This window comes from Saccostrea echinata, unplaced genomic scaffold, assembly GCF_033153115.1.
Source record: "Saccostrea echinata isolate AGI-Se365-2 ecotype Australia unplaced genomic scaffold, CSIRO_AGI_Sech_v1 ptg000016l, whole genome shotgun sequence".
Lineage (NCBI taxonomy): Eukaryota > Metazoa > Mollusca > Bivalvia > Ostreida > Ostreidae > Saccostrea > Saccostrea echinata.
Genome location: NW_026889765.1, coordinates 29,624,243 through 29,649,201, shown reverse-complemented (window position 1 = coordinate 29,649,201; position 24,959 = coordinate 29,624,243). Strand labels below are relative to the sequence as shown.

Genomic DNA, 24,959 nt, shown 5'->3' with positions numbered 1-24,959 from the left:
TCCTGGGGTAGTGTAGATTCTAATTTGTTCAAATCATGACCCCCGGGGGTAGGGTGGGGCCACAATAGGAAATACAAGTTTTACATTGAAATATATAGGAAAAATCTTTAAAAATCTTCTTCTCAAGAACCACTGGGCCAGAAAAACTGAAACTTATGTGGAAGCATCCTGGGGTAGTGTAGATTCTAAATTGTTCAAATCATGACCCCCGGGGGTAGGGTGGGGCCACAATAGGAAATACAAGTCTTACATTGAAATATATAGGAAAAATCTTTAAAAATCTTCTTCTCAAGAACCACTGGGCCAGAAAAGCTGAAACTTATGTGGAAGCATCCTCAAGTAGTGTACACTCTAAATTATTCAAATCATGACCCAGGGGATAGGGCGGGGCCACAATAGGGGGAATCCCAAGTTTTACATTGAAATATATAGGAAAAATCTTTAAAAATCCTCTCAAGAACCACTGGACCAGAAAAACTGAAACTTATGTGGAAGCATCCTGGGGTAGTGTAGATTCTAAATTGTTCAAATCATGGCCCCTGGGGGAGGGTGGGGCCACAATAGGTATTACAAGGGGGGAGTCTGGTAATGAACAGCATGGCCAAAGTTACTCAGGTGAGCGATGTGGCCCATGGGCCTCTTGTAAAGTTGTACTACCTAAGGTATTGTTTAATTGTATCCATGTATTGGTTTGGTCTAACCATGTTTATTAGTACTGCATGATTTTTGCTGTAAATAGTAGATTTTTTTAACCTCTAATCATATTATAATAATAGTCGTGTGTACTAAATACATTTAGTCACTTTGTCTAAATGATATCTATTACTGATCAAGAAAAGGTAAACTTCTTAACCTTCTCAGAAATTGGAAAAATATCTTTCCCTTTTATAGCAGACTTAAGTCTGTCCCCTAACCCCAAAGATTCTCCATGTGTTCTGGACAAGATGGCTTAATTTGAGGTAATCAGAATTATCATGCTGTATCATTTTCCCCCCTCAAAAGCTAGTGTTTATAGTAAAGGTTTGTCTTTTTGAGCTGTACTTTTTTATTTCAAAGTTCAGTGAAATTAGATAATTACAAAATATTGAAGAATCTATTGTATTGGAATTAATTTTGTAGTCTTTGACAATTTCTGACCAGAAAGTTTTTCCTTTTCAAGATAAAATAGTTTTTGCATACACTGTGTATTTTGAAAACCAATAATTAATACCAGTACCTGTATTGTTCTATTAATGAATACCATTTGTTTATAACAACTGCAGACTAGATAGAATTTGTTTGCATGACCACAGTTCTTATCTCACTTTAGCTGAAAATTTGTGAGGTTTTCTCTTCACCCGTTGTCTGGAATTTGTCCGTCTGTAAACTTTTCACATTTTTTACTTCTTCTCAAGAACCACAGGGCCAATTTTGGCCAAATTTGGCACAAAGCATCCTTTAGGGGATCGATTCTTCATTATGCAAATGAAGGACCAAGTTCCCTTCCAAGGGGATAATCAAGAGAAAGTAAAAACAGGGTTGGTCATTCAAAAATCCTCGTTTTAAGAACACACAACCAGAAAAGGTGAAACTTATGTGAAAGCTTTCTGGGGTAGTGTAGATTTTAAATTGTTCAAATCATGCCCCTGGGGTAAGGTGGGGCCACAAGAGGGGATCAAAGTTTTACTTTGAAATATATATAGGAAAAAAATCTTTTAAAATCTTGTTCTCAAGACCAATTGGACCAGAAAAGATGAAACTTATGTGAAAGCTTCCTGAGGTCATGTGGATTCTAAATTTTTCAAATTAAGCCACCCTTGGGTAGGGTGGGGCCACAATAAGTGATCAAATGTTTACATTAAAATATATAGGAAAAAATCTTTTAAAAATCTTCCTCTCAAGAACCACTGGATTAGAAAATATGAAACTTGCTTGAAAGCTTTGTGAGGTAGTTTAAGTTAAAATTTGTTCAAATCGTGGCCCCTGAGGCTAGGTTGGGCCACAATATGGGATCAATGTTTTACATTAAAATACATCAGGGAAAAAAATCTTTAAAAATCTTCTTCTCAAGAACCACTTGATGAGAAAAGATGAACCTCATGTAAAATCTTCTTATTATTATGTAGAGCCTAAATTATTCAAATCATGGCTCCTGGGGATTAGGGTTTGGCCACAATAGGGGAACAAAGTTTTACATGGGACTATAATGAAGCATCCCCAGTTGTGGAGTCAGTCCTTTGAGACAAGAAAATGGGGTCAGAATTTTTCATAGAAAAATAACAATCTTTCTAAAATCTAAGGAGGAATAGCAAGGCTAAATTACTCAGGTGAGCGTTATGACCTATGGCTCTTTTGTTGCAGTTATGAAGCAAGTGAAATAGACAATGTGTTTTAATTCTTTTATTGTGATCAGTTGACAAAGACAAATGCATACTCAAGCATGGTGAAAACTGACTGCAGAGTTGCGTCATTGTCCATCCATGTATATCCTACACAAATCTTTTATTGTGGTCATTTGTTTCTGATTATGAAGTACATGATTGTATGTACACATCTTGTCAAAAATATGAAGTAATAGTACAGTGTAATTAATTGTTAAACAGTTAATGCAAGACATTACTTTAAAAAGAATTTTAAGATGTACATGTATTTCATTTCTGTTAGAATTTGCCAGTTTCTGATAACCCCAAAGATCTTATATTTTCATGTGTACTTCTTTTGTACTTTGAATCTTAAAATACTCATTTTTTATGTACAGTTTATGTATAATTTTAGTTTACCTTTCGTCCATTTATTTCTAACAGTATATGTAAGTTTCTGTTGTTCCTGAGTTGTACTAGATCTGATTGTCTTTAGTGATGTTTGTGTATGGTGCATATAACAATTTAACACAAATTTAGCTGCCTTAGCCGCCTACTTTTTAATGCCCAGAAATAGAAAAGTTCTGTTAAGTTTTGTTGATATAGTCATAGATATATTTACAGATTATAAGATATTTTTCATTTTTTCTGTTAAAATTTACCACCACAACTGTGTTGTAAGACTCCCCTCTCTCTCCAGATCCTGAGCTCAGTGCAAAAAAAAAAAAAAAAAAAAAAATGTACAACAAAATTAACTAATTTTACATCAATTTACGAAGATGGAAGCAGTGTAAAATATTTTATTACTTTTTAAAAAATTTGTTGGTCACTATTTTTAAAGAATTCCAAGTAAAATCCTGAATTTAGTTGAGATATACCGTATGGTTGGATTAACTTGAAGGTTGTGACATACATGTAGCATTTTTTGGAGGAATATTAATAATTACTGTATAACATGGTATTTTTTCTGTATTTTTATGTCAGTTTTTTTCTTCTGCTAAATGGTGAATAAAACTGGAGATCTTAGTGAATGGATAGATTTCTTTCAGAATAGAGTACTAGTAATTCATTTTAAACATTGGGTATATTGGTGAATATGCTTATTTATTTAATGTTAGTTTTATATTTTATCAATCCTTTTTTTATCGGTTGTAATTGCATTGCATTTATTATTTCTGTGTAAATTTGGAGGTGTTGCTATGCATGCAGGGTATATTTTTAATATTTTTTAATTTGCTTTTGTAATAAATTTTTTTATTTAACCACTGTTTTGTTATTCACTATCACTTATATGAGAGGAGTTTAACACCTCTAGACTAGGTCTAGAGGTGCCGCGTATCTAGTGAAGGGGATAAATAATTCTGTAAAATATTAAAAATACATTCATAATTGAAATAATGAAATGATATATGCATAAAGACTGGTTGTGAAGTAAACAGGATCTCCTATGCATCGTTTAAGTTTTTTCCATGAATTTGTGTGCTTAAAGCATAAATTTTATATTTGCAGTTCCGCGATTTCATTTCATAAGTTGGTTTCCTAAATTTGAGCCAAATTAGTCAAAGATATAATATTATTGTAAACACATATACGTTTATTATAAACAGTAAATAGGTACTTTCCATTTCAACATGGTAGTACGCGAAATACAGGGAAAGGAGACTATACCTTTTATATGGTAGAATACAGATTGTGATTTTGAACACCCCCCCCCCCCCACACACACACACACACTGGACACAAGACTCCATTGTAAAGTTAGCAAGATTATACATGTAAATGAAATAAAGCTTCTTATTGTCTTGAGAACTTTCTGATCTGACCCCCCCCCCCCCATTAACGGAATAGAATTTACATGTTTGGTTAGTTTTCCTTTCTTTTTTCTCTTGTCAAAAATTTCTCTTGTCAAAAATCCAGAACTCCCTCTCACTTGCCAAGTTTCTATAGTAAAGTAGTACCCCCCCCCCCTTCCAAAAGGTGACCTCCGCCACAAAAAGTCCGTGAGAAGTTTCCTCACGTCTCTTCTCCCAATCATTGGTTAGATCCCGTTTTGGCTGTCAAAAATATTCTGCGACAGCTTTTTTAGTTGGTATGGAACACCTCCCCCCCCCCCCCTCCTCGGGAATGGATACGTTATTGGATAATTTCTGCAGAATTCAATTAAGCCACTTGTTATTACAATCGTTATGACATGAATGCAGCCCTGTCTAGAGTTGACATTGGGGAATAAAACTAAAACTTCGACTGTAATTTGTAATCATACATTTGAGTTCCATGATCTGCAGACGGAGAAGAAAATGTTTTACTTAAACATTTGCATTTTAGAGGACCATTACTGATTTACTAACCTTATTAAGCAGGGGGGAAAAACCAAGGAGTCCTAGAGGAAAATATAAATTGCATCTTTTTATTTGTTTGTTTGTCCGTACATTCTTGAAATCAACAGAACAAGGATATATAGAATTTTCATTTTTTTAATTTCTGTATATCTAGAACAAATGAGTAAATTCAAATCCAATTGTTTTATTTGATGCACATTTTCAAAAAGTGCACTTACGGAAAATGTCCATGTAAAATATAAAACTCATATAACATTTTTGTACAAACATCATTATATAGATTAAATACAGGCCTACAGTATGAACATAGTAAAAAAGACAATCACAACTAGACTCCATTGTGAAGAGTTCAATGTTCAGTATGATTTTGTCCATCCTGTGTAGCTGGTGGATCTTCCTGGGATCTTTCTTTTCTGCTCTCAAACTGTAATACATGTTCATCCATTGGTGCACAGAGAATTTTGAATACGACTTTTTAGAATGTATATATTGAGGTTGTAATGAATAATACATAGAAAAATAAATAGAAACTGCAACAGATTTGGGAAACTTACATGGATCTTACATGCCGTAATAAGTCCATCAATATATTGCATTACTTCTTTCTGTTTGTCTACGTCTTGTTTTTTGGAGGTATTTAGACGACCCACTGAATTCTTTATTTCCTCCAAAGACTTTTTTCTTACTTCATACGACATTTCCTTTGAATTATATATGAAATATTAATATTGATAACCAGTGTAAACAAAAGGCTCATGGACCAAAAAGATTATACGAGTCGCCTTTTTCGCCTGACAAATGTATATATTAAAAAAAAACATCAAGTCTCTGATTTCAATTTACAGTATATTGAGGCTCGATTTCAAGATTGTGGCCTTATGGCAGAGGTTTGCATATTTGTTCAAGACAATGTTTTGAATGTGAATCCACACATAAAAATATTTAGATTTTGAAATTATTTGAACAATGTTGAATCTACACTACAAGTAAATAAGAATATGTAAAATTTTTAATCTTGACTACATTGGATGTTTCCCTACTGACAGGCCCGTAGACCGCCCCCCCCCCTCCCCCCCGAATTATTTTAACAATATATACCTCACTATAGAAAACGATGTTAATTTCCAGCCCCCGCACGTTTTCAATATAACGTGGCCAGTATATACTATACATTAGAAAACAAAGCTAATTTGTAGTTCTGCCCCCTTTTTAACTTTTTGCTTGTGTAGAATTTCTATTACCCCCCCCCCCCCCCCAAATCAAAACAAAAAACAAAACTAAGACTGAAAATGCTTCCTACAGGCAAGTACTGATTTGATCTTACTGTGATCCTGCCCTTTTTTAAAAGATTTTTTTTAAAATGATGAGATTCCCTATCATGATCTCGCCTAAGTCCATATTTGAACAAACTTTATACACCTATACTACACCGAAATACTAAATATATCTGCAGTCTTGTGAAGAACATTCTTCAAGAATTTTTTCATAGTTATTCCCATGTAAAACTTTTAACCCAACAATTGTGCCTCTATAGACAATTTATGCAAGACTCCATCTATACTACATTGGGAAAATACAGTTTCGTACTTTCTTTGGTGGTGGGGGCTTTGATTTGGGAAAAAACAACTGGATCTTCACTCATTAAGAAAGCTTTCAAATTTTTTAGGAGATTTTCAATTGACCCGACCCTATTTCAGCTAATAGTATTTCCTAGCTTACTTCCTCGAAAAATGTTTCACCCTTTATTTGAAAGCTAAGACTATATGTATAATCCCCTTTAACTAAGGATGCTTCGTAACAATTGGGATGAAACTGACCCTGTGGTTCTCGAAAAGAAGTTGAAAAACCGACAAGTTTATGAAAGACAATTATAGAACACATTGACACTGGATAGATCACTTTAGTCTTTGGCAAAGGTAAACTTGAAAGAGAATAGAATAACCAGCCTTCCACTTCCACCCGATCCCCGAAATAATATCACAGCTTTATCGGGAAAGCAATCTTACCCATTTGGTGACGCCATCCTTCGGCTCTGACGACAAAAATTCATCTTTGACTCCAATAGCTTCTTGTTTGTACTTATCTAAGTCTTTCTCCACGTCTACTATATGCTTAGAAAAGTATGAAATATAATTGTAAAAAATATGCATAGAACATATTATAACAAAAACATCAAGGGGTGGGGTGGTTATTCGTTTTTGTTAGAAATTTATTCAAAGTTATATCTGATAAGTTAAATTTCAACCTTTCTCCTGGCTAAAAGCATCTGTTTGATTTCACAGCCGTAACAAGTTGGTTTTTTCTCTGGTCGTACCCTCTGGAGGCACACCCTGCATCGCCAATCTGTGAACAGTTTGACAATAAAAAGGCACGCTTTAATTAAACATTCTCAGCATACTATTTGATTTAAACAAAGATGGCTAACCTTTCTTCCATGAATCGTCCTTTGGGGGTGCTGAGTAGGCCTTGATGAGATCCCCTGAACCAAACTGAATTATAATTTTTTTTTTTTTAAATATTATCTTAATTACTTTGTAAGATAAAATCATAAATAAAATTGCAATCAAAAGTATAAATTTTTACTGTAGAATCATTTTAATTCGTGGGGGTCAACATTCGAAGGTAAACAAAATTTTGTAATTGGGTAACTCGTTGATTGTTGCGTACAAAGTGTTAAATTCTTTTACTTCATTTAGATATTTTGTAGAATGGTCTTTACCAGCATATAAAAATTGGGTGTACCCTTTTTACAGAAAAAAATCTTTACGCTAGTGACCTCAACGAATTCAAGAATTAATCTACAGAGGGAGAATGAAAAACGAAAATTATAATTAGTTAAGTAAATGGTTTCATTGAATTTGACAAATTTTGAGATTTGTCGTCCTTTGGAAAGTTTACACTGAAAATTATTTATAACGAATTAAACTTACATAATGGTCCTTGTAATCATATCTATGTATATTCTTTTGTCTCTCCTTTTCCCGCCTCTTGGCCACGCAGATAAGACATAGGGTTCCCGCCGTCCCTACGTCAGACATCTTACATCCGATACAGAAGGTATCTAAATCGTAAGTAAATATGCCAAAACAGAAGGTATCTAAATCGTAAGTAAATATACCAAAACAGAAGGTATCTAAATCGTAAGTAAATATACCAAAACAGAAGGTATCTAAATCGTAAGTAAATATACCAAAACAGAAGGTATCTAATTCGTAAGTAAATATACCAATACAGAAGGTATCTAAATCGTAAGTAAATATACCAAAACAGAAGGTATCTAAATCGTAAGTAAATTTACCAATACAGAAGGTATCTAAATCGTAAGTAAATATACCAAAACAGAAGGTATCTAAATCGTAAGTAAATGTACCAAAACAGAAGGTATCTAAATCGTAAGTACACATTATATCAACAGAAGATGTCCAATCCATATAGGTAAAGATCATACCAACAAAACTGCCTAAATCAGAGAAAAGCATCATACCAATACAGAAGGTGCCTAAATCATGTAATCATCATACCAACACGCAAGGTGCCTAAATCATGTAAACATCATACCAATACAGAAGGTGCCTAAATCATGTAATCATCATACCAACACAGAAGGTGCCTAAATCAGAGAAAAGCATCAAACCAATACAGAAGGTGCCTAAATCAAAAGTAAATATCATACCAACACAGAAGGTGTCTAAAATCATATATATATACATCATACCAACACAAAAGGTGCCTAAATCACGTAAACATCATACCAACACAGAAGGTGCCTAAATCATATAAAAACATCTTACCAACACAGAAGGTGCCTAAAATCATATATAAACATCATACCAACACAGAAGGTGCCTAAAATCATATATAAACATCATACTAACACAGAAGGTGCCTAATTCATGTAACCATCATATCAACACAGAAGGTGCCTAATTCATGTAAACATCATACCAACATAGAAGATGCCAAAATCCTGAATAAACATCATACCAACACAGAAGGTGCCTAAATCATGCAAACACCATACCAACATAGATGTTAAAAAAATCATACCAGCACAGAAGGTGCCTATATAAATCACGTAAACATCATACCAACACAGAAGGTGTCTAAATCACGTAAACATCATACCAACATAGAAGATGTCTAAATCACGTAAACATCATACCAACACAGAAGGTGTCTAAATCACGTAAACATCATACCATCACAGAAGATGTCTAACTCACGTAAACATCATACCAACACAGAAGGTGCCTAAATCTCGTAAACATCATACCAACACAGAAGATGCCTAAAATCATGTAACCTTCAGACCAACACATAAGGTGCCTAAATCATCGTTAAAATGTATAGCGCACAACATACCAACACAGAAAGTGCCTAAATCATACGTAAACAACATACCATTACAGAAGGTGTCTATATCATGTAAACATACATACCAACATTAATATTGCCTAAATCATATAAAAACATCATATCAACGCTGAGGGTACTTAAATAGTGAGTAAACTTCAAATCAACACAGAAGGTGCTTAAGTGATAAGACTTAAGTTCCAATACAGAATGTGTTTAAATCATAAATTAATAGCATATACTAGTACCTCTCAGAAGGTGCCTTAGTCATTGGTAAACATCATACTAAGGTGCCTACTCTGAAGTAAACATCATACCAAACACAGAAGTTGTCTAGATCATAAGTATAAACACATACCAGTGCTGACCGTACCCAAATCATAAGTAAACAGCATACAAATACAAAAGATGCCTTAAAATCAGAAGTACCGTGGTAATCATACCAACACAGAAGATGCCAAAATCATAAACATCATACAAACACAGTAGGTACCAAAAGCATAAACTTTATACCAACACAGATGATGCCCAAATCATGTAAACATCGTACAACAAAGGGCCCCGTTTTACAAAAGAACTTACGACTAAGACCAAAATGTAATTTTGTGAATAACTTTCTAATTTACATTTATTTGAAAATGGCTTTAATCTTTTATATAAAGAATTTAAAAAGATATTTATATGCAAGCAGTTTTTAACAGAATCATTCATTTTACAAAATTTTACAATCAACCTAACTTTTTGGTCTTAGTTGTAAGTTCTCTTATAAAACGCGCCCCAGAAGTTGCCTATATCAAAAGTCATCATACCAATACAAAAGGTGCCAAAATCAAAAGTAAGCATCATACCAACACAAAAGATGTCGATATCAAAAGTAAACATCATAGTTACCCATACAAAAGGTGTCCAAACCATACGTAAACACCATACCAACACAGAAGGTGCCTAAATCATGTAAACATCATACCAACGCAGAAGGTGCCTAAATCATTTAAACATCATACCAAAACAGAAGGTGCCTAAATCATCTAAACATCAAACCAACAGAGAAGGTGCCTAAATCATGCAAACATCATACCAACACAGAAGGTGCCTAAATCATGTTAACATCAAACCAACAGAGAAGGTGCCTAAATCATGTAAACATCATACCAACACAGAAGGTGCCTAAATCATGTAAACATCATACCAACATAGAGGGTGCCTAAATCATGTGAACATCAAACCAACACGCAAGGTGCCTAAATCATGTAAACATCATACCAAAACAGAAGGTGCCTAAATCATGTAAACATCATACCAACATAGAGGGTGCCTAAATCATGTGAACATCAAACCAACACGCAAGGTGCCTAAATCATGTAAACATCATACCAAAACAGAAGGTGCCAAAATCATGTAATCATCATACCAAAACAGAAGGTGCCTAAATCATGTAAGCATCATACCAACACAGAAGGTGCCTAAATCATGTAAACATCATACCAACAAAGAAGGTGCCTAAATCATGTGAACATCATACCAAAACAGAAGGTGCCTAAATCATGTAAACATCATACCAACAGAGAAGGTGCCTAAATCATGTAAACATCATACCAACACAGAAGGTGCCTAAATCATGTAAACATCATACCAACACGCAAGGTGCCTAAATCATGTAAACATCATACCAAAACAGAAGGTGCCTAAATCATGTAAACATCATACCAACACAGAAGGTGCCTAAATCATGTAAACATCATACCAACACAGAAGGTGCTAAATCATGTGAACATCAAACCAACACAGAAGGTGCTAAATCATGTAAACATCATACCAACACAGAAGGTGCCTAAATCATGTAAACATCATACCAACACAGAAGGTGCTAAATCATGTGAACATCAAACCAACACAGAAGGTGCCTAAATCATGTAAACATCATACCAACATAGAGGGTGCCTAAATCATGTAAACGTCAAACCAACACAGAAGGTGCCTAAATCATGTAAACATCATACCAACATAGAGGGTGCCTAAATCATGTAAACGTCAAACCAACACAGAAGGTTCATAAATCATGTAAACATCATATCAACATAGAGGGTGCCTAAATCATGTAAACATCAAACCAACAGAGAAGGTGCCTAAATCATGTTAACATCATACCAACACAGAAGGTGCCTAAATCATGTAAACATCATACCAAAACAATAGGAGCGTTAATCATAAGATAACAACATACCAACGTACAAAGTGTCTCAAGCATAAGTAAACATCATACGATATCACTATTACACACAAAAATCCTTAATTTTCATAAATTTCCGTACTTTTACGTTCTCTTTTGTCATCTTTCTTCATTTCTTTCTTTTTTTCTGGTTTCCGCTTGATGTCGTAGTGTCTCTGAAACAGTTCATATACATGTACCGTCATAATAAAAAAATAATAATAATTTATTCTTCCTGTAAAATTAAATTTTTAAAAAACTTCAACATCAAACAGTCTGTGAATGTATAAACAATGTATTACTCACGTTATGACAACAGGTCTTTTTCAGACTTTCTACACACTGGATGCAGTAGTCATGGTTAGATGCGCTGTATCCTCCACATCTAATGCACAACTGAGCTATATATGGAGAATAAAATACTAATAAAATATCATGAATTAAAAGAAATTTTCTGACAAATATAAAGATATCCACAGCATAGACAGCCTATAGGAGTCGGATTTACTTTTGGGGCAGAATCTGATTTTTGTTAAGGACCCTCTGTACCCTGCACGTTGAAGAATTCTAGTTCCAAAGGTTAAGCAGTTTGAGTGATCTGCCCTTTGATTTAGAAATCTAAGGAGTTATAGTAAATATAGTTATTAATCAATTCAGGCATTCTTATATTAGATCAAGTTGAATTAATTGAATACTTTTTTTGCGTGTGTTTCTTTGCGTGTGTTTTCCACACCAAAGGTATGCAACAGTGATTTCTGTTTATCAAAACTTTGTGCATGGTCTTTGAACATTTTTCTTACATGGAGAATGACAGGTGCTCTATGAAAATATTCTCACTATTTTCTCAGTCACAAAATACAAGAAACCAGACACAACTGCATGTTGATGTTTGATACGCTCACGTATTTCGCTACACTAATAAAAGACGGTTCACAGCCCCTCTCTTATCCAACTGATTACTAGTTAGTAGTATACATGTAAAGTTTGAATATATTTAATTCATCTCAAAAGAGAAATTTTTTTTAAAATCGAGTAGCAAACTTAACTTTGAAACCCAGTTTGCTAGTAGATATTTTTTTTATATCTACTAACAAATACTATACAATACTAACAAATTAAGTTAATTTAAAAGTATTTTTTTCTTGTGTCCTTGTGCAGTTGCGCCTGAATATCACTGAAATCAACGTCTTATGTAGCAAAAATACTCCACCATACAGACAATGACGAAAATTATTGAAACTGAAATGTTCCTCTTGTCATCCTTATTCTATGTTGGTTTTTTTTTACTAGTAATTCACGTGATATTGTATTAATTTACATGTACATGTATGATATTGTATAAATTTACATGATATTACTATTAATTCATAGAATATTGTATTAAATTTGTAATTCACATGATATTATATTAATCCACATGATATTGTAATAATTCTAAGCCTTTGAATATATCAATTTTGGGACATTCCCCTAATTTACTTCCAAATGGTTTGACGTTCATGTACATACACGTAAATATCCATGTTGAATATAAATACAAGGCGCAGGGTGCGAGGGTTGTCATTTAAAAGAAAGTTGACAAGAACACTTCCAGAAATTGACTATCTGAAATATTTTATTCTGTATTTGTATTTTGTATTGTACTTAGAAACATGGCAGTAAACTGAAGAAGTGTGTACAGAGACTTCCCTAAAGTCAGCAAGTCAAGTTGCTTGGCACAGTACGAGTGCAAAGTAAACAAATACTTTTTTTAAATTTTCTATATTTATATGCAAAGAACAATTCTGTACAACTCTAGGTGTATATGTCTTTACAATGAATATTGAGAGAGAGAGAGAGAGAGAGAATATGTCACCAAGCCAACATTAAATTCATTACATTTAAAAATATATATATATAACAAAGTATCTAGCTAAAGATAAGATCTACATTTATTTTAGGTTTCATTTCATTTACTTACAAAAGTAATCAGTTCTGTAAAACCCATAAAATGTCTTCATCAATCAGAAACATTCTAATATCTGTATGTCTGAATAAACATTGATTGACAAAGATATGTTCCACCTCTTATTCAAGCAAAAGGAAACATTTTATCTCTCTCTCTCTAAGACAAATTTCTGTTAAACTGATTCTTCCATTAGATTCATAATTACCATACAAAAAAAAAAAACTTAAAAAATCTAAAATCTATATACCTTGCTGTACCCCCCACCCCCAGACCCATTTCCATTTGATTTCCTTTATATTACAATTTATCACATTAAGAATTTCCTTTCCTAACTTTTCTTCTGAAAGTTTTTTCTCTTTACCATTTATTTATTTTTTAAGAAAAAAAAATGAAAACTGATACTGCATATGCTCAAATAAAATTATGTACATGTATACTCCGCGCCAGATGTAATCCCTTACTGTACAATGTTAAAGAAGTATAGTAAATATAGCATCATACCCAGGATCCCTCCGGTTTTGGCCACGCGGGGGGTATATGTAATCGTGAAACTCCTGGCTGTATCCGGAGTCTTCGTTTCCATCATCATGTTGATGATATTGAACTAAATCACTTCTTCATCCCCCAAAAGCACGGCCTACCCGCCGCCAGAGATAGAGACAAAGTGTCCGTTTGTGTTTGTGTAGTGTGAATAGTTACTAAAGACCCACGGGGATCTCTAGATTGATCGGTTATCTGTCAAAAACGATAACGGGGCTTTATTCTTAGTTACCACTGACTGATTCCGTACATTCTCTGTACCTGGACTGGTTAAACAAGCATGCTCATTTAAAAAGCATCGATTAGAAATTAAGATTTAGCAACAAAATTGCAAATTCAAATTTTAAAATAATGAAATAAAGGCCTTTTATGGAAGATCCATTCCATCATATTCCCTTAACTATACAGAAATATTTCTCTATCTGAATCTTTTGGTTTATCAGATTTTGTGGTATTATCTTCAAAATCCAAATCTGTCAACAGTTCATCGTATATATATTAAAGAGATACAAGATATTCCTTAGTCGTGTTAACACCCTATTGTTTCGCATAAGAGTGTGATGATTATCAAAGGATTTTAAATGTCTTTGCACTAAGTTATATCTACTGAGTCGGAATATACAGTCAATAGTTTTACAGTTCCTTACATATGAGGAATTGTAGAAAAAACATGAAAACATGACTGATTCATTTTTTAAATAGATGCAAGAACAGAAAATAAATTATGATAAAAAGATGATTTGAAGATTTAAAAAAAAAATGACTGAATTAGGATTGTTCACAAAATCTTAAAACATACCGTTAGGTGGTCATTTTCCATGCAACAAAATAGAGCCAGCTCCTAACAACCGTGGTTACAGATGCAGGTGGACCAGAGCCCCCCCCCCCCCCCATTGCCCATTTCACCATTGATAACTACAGAGTGAGTTTGAAGAAATTATATTTTAGAGCTATTTCTTATTCAACTTAATTATTATATTAAAAAAACCAATCAATATTTAGAGAGACCCCCGTGTCCTATTTTTTTTTAAAAATATGTAGGCAATTGAATAAATATAAATCAACATTAAAGTTATTTTTATACTCGGTGGGTGGTTACGCCAATTTCAATATTGGACCTCTTCAACTCTAGTTACACAGCAAAAATAAAGGACACTTTGTTCTCCCAGCAATTTGTATATTATAATGATCAAAGCCATTACTTAGATATATCTGAAACCATTCCAAAAGACAATACCGCTATAGACAAGAACCGTCGACTTGTAGATCATGTAATTCAAACGTTTGAACACAACCATCTTGAAAATCATCTCCGGCGTTAAATCTAGCAACACAAGTGATCAAATCAATAATTCAATCATTCTAAAGTGGACATGATAAGAAGTATAAAAGGGAAGACCCACGGGATTGAAAGTCTGGAAAAGTCTCGCTTACGGTCTATACCGTAAGACAGCTTTATCTCTTTATAAAACAATTGTCTCTCGAAGTAAATTCCTGCATTAAAAAAAGCCGAATAAATTACAAGATTCCAGTTAGCCACGACGCTCTGTGAAGGTACATACTGTCACGGTCGTCCTGTGCAAATTGTCTTTGGTGACAATATGAACCTAACCTCAGTGCACATATTGTCGGCCATCGTCACATATTGCAGTCAAATTATACATGTACAATATTGTCGTCGGCGACGATATGTGCCTACCCTCATGGGACATATTGTCACCCTACAGTTAGGGTTCAGATTTTCCCCCGTTTTATGAATGTTACTAATCTAAGACAGAAAGCAAAATTAAACAAGATGTGTTTATAAAACACTGATGCTCCCGTATGGCAGCTCATGGCGAAGGTTTAAGTTTTTCAAATGCAAGTCAAATTCCAAGTTCAAGGTCAAAAAGTCAAAATTGTTGGTATCCAAAGAACGGTCTGTCACAAACAATACACATGTGAAATATGAGAGCCCTTGCATCAACCATTCAGAAATTATGGTGAAACTCCAAGGTCAAGGTCAATCGTTTGTACCCAAAGAAAGTTTTTGTCAAGGAAAACATATGCGAAGTATTAAATCCCTAGAACCAACCATTCAAAATTTATGGCTCAGGTTAAAGTATTTCAGAAGTAGGTCAAAGTCCAAGGTTAAGGTAATAAAAAGGTCAAAATTGTTGGTACCCGAGGGAAAGTATTGTTGAAAGGAATACACTGGTGAAATATGAAAGCCCTAGCTCCAACTGATTAAAAGTTATGGACAATGTTAAAGATTTTCAAAAGTAGGTCAAACTCCAAGGTCAAGTCAAAATTGTTGGAACCCAAAGAAAGTTCTTGTCACAAAGAAAACACAGTGGTGTGAAATATAAAAGCCCTAGCATCAACCATTCAAGACTTATGGCCAAGGATAAGTTTTTCAAATGTAAGTCAAACTCCAAGGTCATGGTCAAAAGATCAAAAAATAGTACAAATCTCTTTTCTGCTTAATCTTTCAGTAAGGCGTGAGAATCTAGGTCACTATTTGAGAGACGCTAATTATGTATCGCCGAGAATGTCACGCCTTACTGAAAGTTTAAGTAGAAAAGAGATTTGTAATATTTGTACCCAAGGTCTTGTCACAAGGAATACACATGTGAAGTATGAAAGCCCTAGCTCCAACCGTTCAAAAGTGATGGCCAAGGTTAAAGTTTGGTAAAATTTTGCAAAAGTGTGTCAAACTCCAAGGTCAAGAGGTTAAATATGTTAGTACTTTCTTTCCACAAATTTTATTTAAAAATATACTTTGTTATTATGACTAGTTTAAAGTAGTCATTACAACAAAGTTTATTTTTAAATAAAATTTGTGGAAAGACAGTATCCAAAGAAAGGTCTTGTCCGAAGGAATACACATGTAAAATATGAAAGCCCTAGCTCTAACCGGTTAAAAGTTATGGGCAAGGTTAAAGTTTTTGCGGTCAAAGAGGAAAAAAGACAGACAGACGGACGGGAAGAACAAATACTACAGTGAAAACTGTCTAAACCGACACCTGTACAATCTGTTTCACTGTGAAGTCCGACCTTTATTTTTATGTCCATTTTACTATTTTCCATGTTTTTACACTGTGCAATCCAACATCATGTCTATTCCATCTCAAAATTGGTCGCCCAATGCATGTCGGGTTAAACAGGTTTCTTCGATTACGGGGGCATAAAAATCAGTGGGTTTAAAAATTCAATCCCAGTGTTTAAATATTGCAGTTAATAAATCCATTCATTTTATTTGCCAAAAATATATTACGATATTTTTCCGAAACAGTCTTTTAGCCAATTAAAATCCAACTAGATTCTCTGCCCGAGATGAGTACATAGTACTTCGTGGTATGAAACGAATTCTCCAGTCGGCAAGCAGAGTTTGGATGCTGTTTATGGAGACAAAAGGAAATAAAGACAATCATGCCACATATGGTTTTGTAAATTTTCGTAGAAGAGAATGGTTATAAACAGTTTGCCAGTGCGTTTTCTCTGAAAGCATTTAAATGACTGCGATTCGGGGGAAAGGGGATGCTAGATGTAATTCGGAGTTATATATCTTGTGTTATTATACTACCAGGTAAAAAAAGATACAGAAACAAGTGCCGATGTTATGATTAATAAAATTAAGATCAATTTAAGGTCTGTGGAAACAGAAATCAAGCCCCGAAAGCTCCTGCCTTGCAAGTGTAACCGGAAATAGAACTCTGTTGTAAATAAAATACTAGTAACAAAGTTACCAGCCAATTTATCAATGATCAACCTAAGCAAGGGGATTTCTGAACAATGATTAACGGTAAATGAAAATACTGTTTAAAGTTTTATAAATTATTGAAGTGAGAATTAACCTTTGTAAATGACAATAAATAGTAAACAATTATCAAAATTTAACGAGAGAGTAAAGTCTCTCAAATTTGCACAGGAATAAATACTTATTAAAAATTTTATTAAATTTGGTGAGTGGATAACAAAAATCTCAATTGATAATTAAGAAGTTTATGAAAAAAAATGTAGGAATGTGGGAAGCCTATGAGACATATGACAGACTAAAAATATCTATGTCCCTACTGGGCCTCCATACATGTGAAAAACTCTATAAATAAACACTACTATATATGTCAGTGACCTGGAAAATATGAGGAAAATGAGCTACATCACCCAATATGAACCCTACTAGCAACACTCTAGAGTTGAACTATGAAAAATAATGTGTGGGCTTTAATAATAACCTTCCCAGAAAATAAGGAACACCAAAAATGTAAAGGATATGAATAATAAATGACAAATAGTGGTTCTAAAATATACACCTGTTATCTACATATTCCTACACCAGGATGGACTTAGAAAAGGAAAACTTAACTCTATAATTCAAAACTAGTACATCCTAGTCTATTACATTGTACTAGAAAGGGGAAAAACGCGTAACTAAAAACTCACCACGTGGTTAAATTCCCAACCCAAGTGAAGAAAGATGTTCGAACACGGCTTAAATACCCTAGCCAGGCCCAAAAATAAAAGCCAATAAATATCAAAGATCCGATGGCTAACTTAACCAATCAGAACACATCTGTCAAAAGTACTACGGAAAACCTATACGTCCACGACTCTTCGTGTTTTAGGTTCGTAATCCCTCTGTTCACTCCTATAAAATCATGGTTTTATGCTTATTATATTCCAAAAGAAGTGTATTTTACAAATAAAATGCAAACAATTTTGGCATAGCTTGAGGGGAAAAATTGGTCAGAAAAGATATTTCTACTTGAAAATTTTATAAAGGAATAATAGACATTTACCCAATTACAGTTATCTCGCTTTTCAGAGTATCAATGGACCTTAAAGTAAAATTTGTGGAATGTCAACCCATGGTCTAACTTATAAAAAAGTTTTAAAGACTACTATAATAAAGGAGTTTTACGTAAGTAACAACTGAACACATAATGTAAATATAGAATTATCATACTGAAATACCAGAAATATTTGTATTATATAATTTACGAAACCAAGGGCTATTGAAATAGAAATCAAAAAACACCACACAAGAATCCTTTTATTTTATATATCCCTTTATCCGATAAATCAGTTTTTGTTTTTAATATATTCGATCAGTGCATATTATCTATTCAAGATATATTACTAAAGTCAGGTACTCTTCACACAATTGCTCCGAAGAAAATAGTTCCATTCATGATCAGTAGATAAAACATTACAACAAATATTAAGAATAATCATGTATATTTAATACGTTAAAGAAAACAAAATTAACGTTAAAAGATTTTAAGAAAATCACTTTTTCCCCAGAAAAGCAAATAAAAAGTTTTCATATTCCTACGCTCGCTGCCTCCTCAGTCTTTTTCACGAAAATATATAGGTCACACTTCGATTGATAATGATAAATCTTTTCACCAATTATATTACATGTCATGATTGTCATGATTATTGTTCGTTAATTGCCGTATATTTTCTTTTGAGTAAGAATGTTAATCATTACTGTGTGTGTGTTTTTTTCTCTCTTTTTTTAAATAACGGAATGGTTATTATGGTTAAACACTTCTCGGCAAAGCAACGTGATTTTCCGAGCTCGGAAAGATCTTCGCACGTGTGTAGACCTAGGCTATTTGGTCTTGCAAGAATAGGTGTGTGCACCGTTCCCTAGTGACGCTTAGATCAGTAGACTGGGTATCAGTACTTGCTACGGACATAAAGAAGTTTAGAACTATACACCAGTTTCATAACAAGTGCAGGTTATTTACTCAAGGTGAAGCCTTATACTGGGCTAGAGGGGCTGAGTTATGGTCATCGATCTTACACGAAAATGTACTATTTTTGTAAATAAAAACATTTCTAGAAACAAAAATGAAGTTTATCTTCAAAACGTCTGTATATTCAAAATCAGTATATGGTGGAGGAATATTCAGTGATGCTCCATAGCCGCAACCGATCTCGCGCTTTCCTTTGCGTTTAACAACGGCCGTCAATGCATCACTGGACGAGTTCATTGATTACTCTAAAAGGTGAGAGGTTGGACCATCTTTAACATCTGCCTATACTTTGAGTGATAGTACTTTTTAATAGCACAAAATTAAAAAATAAATTAAAATCTATCCTTGATAGATCTATAGTTTTGCTATTTATAAAAATGGGCTATCTTTGATAATCCATAACGGCTTGGACTTGTTTTGAATTTTTTCTTTTACAGAAGATTCTATCATTGGAAAGTTAGATGGTACACATGTAGCACAGGCCCATAGTACGCGGGATTTTTTGGCAGTCCCCCCCCCCCCCATCACTTTGAAAACGTTGCTATAGGCCTGTAACATGCTATTTGGATTAAATATTCCTGAAAATGAGTGAGGCGTTAAATACATTTTTAAAATTATACGATTAATTATATTTAGTTTATGTTCTATGTGAAATTAAAACTATTTTTATGCATGTGCAACTTTGTGATAAAGTCACTACATGCATGTAACGTTATATATGTACATGCAGTTTGTTTCCTACTATATGCATATTTTACTCAACAAAAGATGTTGAAACTCAGTAGTCTAAATATTATGTCATTTTAGGATATTTATGTATATGGCACTTTTATAGTTGACTTTCTACAGCTTGGGTATCTCTGACGTTTTGTCAGTAAATACTTGTTTTTTATTAGAAATCATCTGAACACAATGAAAATTCGAATAAATTAAAAGTCGAATATCTTGGATATGGGGTAACCCATATCTATTCTTGTCAAAAGATGGAAGTAAGGAACTTTATTTTGAATATCAATTCATTTTTCCGGATTTTAGTAGGTTGGTCCGTTTTAATTTTAATATACGTATTCAGTAAAAATTTCCGGTTACAGAAAGTAGAAACAATGGATGCTGCGGTAAGAAAGAATTGTTGCTTCCCCAATCTTCAGAGTCTGTTTCTAATTTTATTAAAATGAATATTTTTCTCTAGTGATAAAGGCGAATTTCGTTTCCTTCAGACAATATCAAGGATTTAAATGATAACTGATTTAAGAACATAAACAGGTCCAGTACAATCAGTATATTTAGCTACGTAGCTAAAATTACATACCGTAGCTTTATTTACCTATCTCAGGTAGTCCGAAATATCTGACGTTTTCCTGGCTTTTTTCACGATTTCGATATTTTACGTGCCAGGAAAACGTCAGAACCGGCGCCATTACGAAAACTGGAAATTCTCGGGTTGATTTTCGATACTAGTGAACCGAATTAAATGCTGAATTCACAACTTATCAATAGAACAATGCCTTTAGTACCCATCAACATCGTTTTTATGGTTTGTTTGTAAAATATACAGTCCGGTGAAAACATTTTATCAGACCTTCGAGTTTTGTTTTCAATTCTTGCATTTTAAAAACTTGCAAGACCTGTATTGAAATGTAGAGTGATATTTTCTTTTCATCGATATTGGTGAGTATTAGAAGCATTGTGCTATTGATAAATTGTAAGTTCGGCATTTAATTCAGTTCACAAGTATCGAAAATCAGCTCCGGTTGGAGACGGCGAAATTTCCAGTTTCGGTTATGGCGCCGGTTCTGATGTTTTCCTGGCACGTAAAATATCAAAATCGTGAAAAAAGCTAGGAAAACGTCAGATATTTCGGACTAATCTCAGGTAGCTTTATTTAGCTATTTCAAGGCAACTTTTCACAATTTTGCTTTTTATTTTAAAAAGACAAAAAGTCGCTTGTAAATGTCTACTAATATTTATTCTAGATATTATTTAAAAAGCAATCTGAAGCAGAGATAGTTTTAACATTGCTGCCTTTGAACACTTTTAAGGAAAATGTGTATTTTCATTGTTTGAGTATCTGTACACCACCTTGTTTGCAATGAGGTGTGGATAAGTATGATTACTTCACATTATGCTCATGTTGACCAAAACTGGTTTTCTTTGTTATTTCACTCAAGAAGTAACTGTTAGGTCACAAATTAACTGTTGTATATAGCCCCAAAACTTTTAGAACTTTGATTGCAATTGCGCAGAAAAAGACGCATCTCCAAGAGTGATTTTTATACGCCCGTCTTTAGACGGGATGTATTATGTTATGGTGTTCATGTCCATCTGTCCGTCCGTCTGTTAGCTTTTTTCGTGTCCGGCTCATAACTTTAATACTATTAGGCCTAGGATTATCAAACTGTGTCAGCTGATACTTCTTGGGTAGAAGCTGTGTCGCACATTTGAAGTAGGTCACTCTGACCTTTAATTAAGATGCTATGGCCAAATATGGAAAAATCCTGTCCGGCTCATAACTAGAAAACTATTGGACTTTGAATCATCAAACTTGGCCAATTTATGCATCTTAGGTAGAAGGTGTGTTGCGACCTATTTCAAGGTCACTGTGACCTTTAATTTAAGTGAAAATTTAAAAAAAACCTGGTTTTTTTTTTACTATTAGATTACACAATCCCAAAAAATGCAAGAGTGTTACAGTATCCTTACTAAAAAAATGTTGAATCAAGAAAATACTTATTTTTTTCATTATATACTTTACAACAATCTATAACAAATGTAATGTTACAAGAGAAATTCCACCTCTCCCTTGGGTGTAATTATCAAGCACTGGTCAAGGAGAATTTGATAATAGAAAATTGCATGTCAAATTAGAGAGAAATTAATGAGCTTAGTGTGAGGAGCTAACTGGTAGAGCATCTCTGATCAAGCAGGTGTTATCTATATCTCTTGGGAACTGGGCAAAAAGAATCATTCATGTTGGATTAAATAGTTGGCTAGCCTTTTAAACTGAATTTGGTGAAAAGTAATTAAAACTTATTTGATATTGTATAATAAATTAATTTGATATTGTATAATAAACTAATTTTATATTGTATAATATAATTAAAACTAATGATACTTGGGAGGGGGGGGGGGTGATATTGGAATCAGCATGCCCATTGTCCGTATGAATTGCAGCTTAAAACCAGTCTGACATTAAATCTAAAAAAATCAAGTATTTAAAAAAAATCTTTTAATTATGGTAGATAGTCCCTACAAATCTAAGAGTAATGCAGGAACCTTATTAAAAATGTTGCATCAAGATTACACAAGTTTTTTGTTTCTTTTGATAAATCTTTGTAACAAATTAAAAAAAAAAATCTTTGTTTTCAAATTTAATTTCAGAATGACATAAATATGCATTTTTATTGCACTACAAAGCAGATAGTATGTATAGATCCATTCATCCATTGGGAGTAATGAGTGGAGATGCATCCATGCAGTTAAAGATTAATTAATGAGTTCAGTGTAGGAAGGCTAGCTGTCTCAATCATTTCTTTTAGAGGATCTCTGATCAAGCAGCTCTTATCTGTATCCTTTGGGAATTAGACAGAAGAACTGCTTGTCAGTTTATAGCATATGTCATTTGATAGCCAGCCTTTTATTTTTAATATTAATTTTATATAGATTAAGTTCTTAAGATTAAATTGATATTGTTTAATATGATATTTTTATTTAATTTTTTGAAAATATCAACTAATTCAGAGCACCATGTCTCACAAATCTGAAAGGGGGGGGGGGGCTACAGATGGGCATTTGTCAAGCTCTAACACAACCAGTCAAGCTCTAACACAACCAGTTGAGGATCTATAATGTAATATTTGTTATAATTAATGCATACACCACAGGAGATGTATAAACAAATATTATAAGGAATGGAAAAATCCTTGAAATCCTTGTATCAAGGTTGACATGATTTTCTTGCACTCTACTGGTAAACTGTTTATGACAATTGAACAATATTTGACAGGCGTATCATGCTGTGGCGGGGCACTTTATTTCATGAATTGTTTTCAGATGAGTTCAAAGTTGAAAATTATCACTGCATCAAAGTGCAAGTTTGATTTAGTAGCTAAATAAATTAAGCTACTTCAGGTAGGTAAATAAAGCTATGTAGGTAATTCAAGCTACATAGCTAAATCTAGTGATTGTACCAGACCTGATAAACTGTTGGGTTTTCGCATTGTTTTTAAACAGGTTGGGAACAATCACCCAAATGGGATATAATAGCCCATCTTGGATATAATATCCCAAATGGGATATAAATTTACAGTGCAAAAAAATGAAAATTTTTATTTTGGCTATAAATATAAATCCGCATCAAAATTCTTTAAAAGGAATAATTTTTGGCAAGCAAGTTTTTCTGCAAACCTTGTTAGATTGATCCCCAAGAAGTTTACAAACTTCTGAGGGATCAATCTCTTAAACAGTGGTCATACAGAAAAACTTGTTATCCAAAAATTATTCCTTTATAAGTATCTTGATGCGCATATATGATATTTATAGCCAAGATAAACATTTTCATTTTTTGCATTGTAAATTTATATCCCATATGGGATATTATATCCCAAATGGGCTATTATATCCCATTTGGGCGATTGGTCCCAACCTGTTAAATGTTTGCTTGAGCTAAATATGAGTTTTGAAAGTATGGTTCAAACACTTTAAAGGCCGAGATTTTTAACTGAGTTTTTCCAGGTAAGGAGAGGGACTTACTCTTATATGCTACCCGAGGCAATGATGATTATTATTATGCAGAAAGGTGATCTCCTTACCACACCTCTGATAATAATTTGATGAAATCCTGGCTTGTGATTGGTTGTTGTATATCATGTGAGGGGAGTGTAATATTTATAGGTGGTCACTGGAAAATCAATACATGTCACTACGAAGTTTTTGTTCTTTTGAAACACTAATATACCATCGAAAGTTCAAGTTAAAGTTCTTTTGTAAACAGAAGTGGTAAAATAATGCGAAAAGGGGTAAGTCTCTGATGTGACAAAATAGGAAAAAAGAAACAACTGATTCATTATACAAACCATAGACACCTGAATGGGTAAATTTGTTACATAGTCATAGTGTTCATGGATGGGATGATACCTGGTTAGAAAATTTCATACCCAGTGAAGCTTTGCCTTGCTGGGTGTGAAATTTACTAACCTGATATCTTCCCGTCCATGAACACTAGCTGTATGACTATGTAACTAATAATAAGGTAATATTATACAGAGGAAGTCCATGAGTATTACCTGTGGGTCTTTTAAAACCTCATTTTAAACAGTAAAAACAATTGTAATCATAACTAAGTTAACTGCGTAACTTATATAAAAAAAAATATTAATATTATTATTGACAATTTTCAAATTTCATAGTACAAGTAATAGATTCATAAACAAACAGTGTATACAGGGTTTGACACTAACTTTTCTGGGCATTACCGGTAGTCCAGAT

The 24,959-nt window shown here is 33.5% G+C and overlaps 2 protein-coding genes across 2 annotated transcripts in view; one reads left to right on the top strand and one right to left on the bottom strand.

Annotated features, from left to right (window-relative positions):
- The window catches only part of LOC133189114 (uncharacterized), a 94,272-nt gene that overhangs the window by 62,688 nt on the left and 6,625 nt on the right, over window positions 1-24,959 (top strand). The window contains exon 2 of the mRNA XM_061324541.1: window positions 20,574-20,590. Within this exon, the coding sequence (XP_061180525.1) occupies window positions 20,579-20,590 (12 nt within the window). The 5' untranslated portion in view covers window positions 20,574-20,578. The remainder of the gene's footprint in view (window positions 1-20,573; window positions 20,591-24,959) is intronic.
- On the bottom strand, window positions 4,815-13,893 carry LOC133189110 (uncharacterized). The gene is made up of 9 exons (XM_061324539.1): window positions 13,690-13,893; window positions 11,547-11,641; window positions 11,344-11,416; window positions 7,609-7,739; window positions 7,104-7,167; window positions 6,924-7,021; window positions 6,685-6,789; window positions 5,233-5,379; window positions 4,815-5,102 (listed from the first exon to the last, which is right to left on the bottom strand). The coding sequence occupies exons 1-9, from the start codon at window positions 13,775-13,777 to the stop codon at window positions 5,028-5,030; spliced, it is 876 nt and encodes a 291-aa protein (XP_061180523.1). The 5' UTR covers window positions 13,778-13,893; the 3' UTR covers window positions 4,815-5,027.

Bases quoted from the DNA above. Each gene is read 5' to 3' on its own strand.
- LOC133189110 (XM_061324539.1), bottom strand. From the start codon at position 13,777: ATGATGATGGAAACGAAGACTCCGGATACAGCCAGGAGTTTCACGATT. The intron at 7,168-7,608 runs GTAAGTTTAATT...ATTATAATTCAG, and splicing joins ATGATTACAAGGACCATTAT to TTTGGTTCAGGGGATCTCAT. The intron at 7,022-7,103 runs GTTAGCCATCTT...AACTGTTCACAG, and splicing joins GGACGATTCATGGAAGAAAG to ATTGGCGATGCAGGGTGTGC.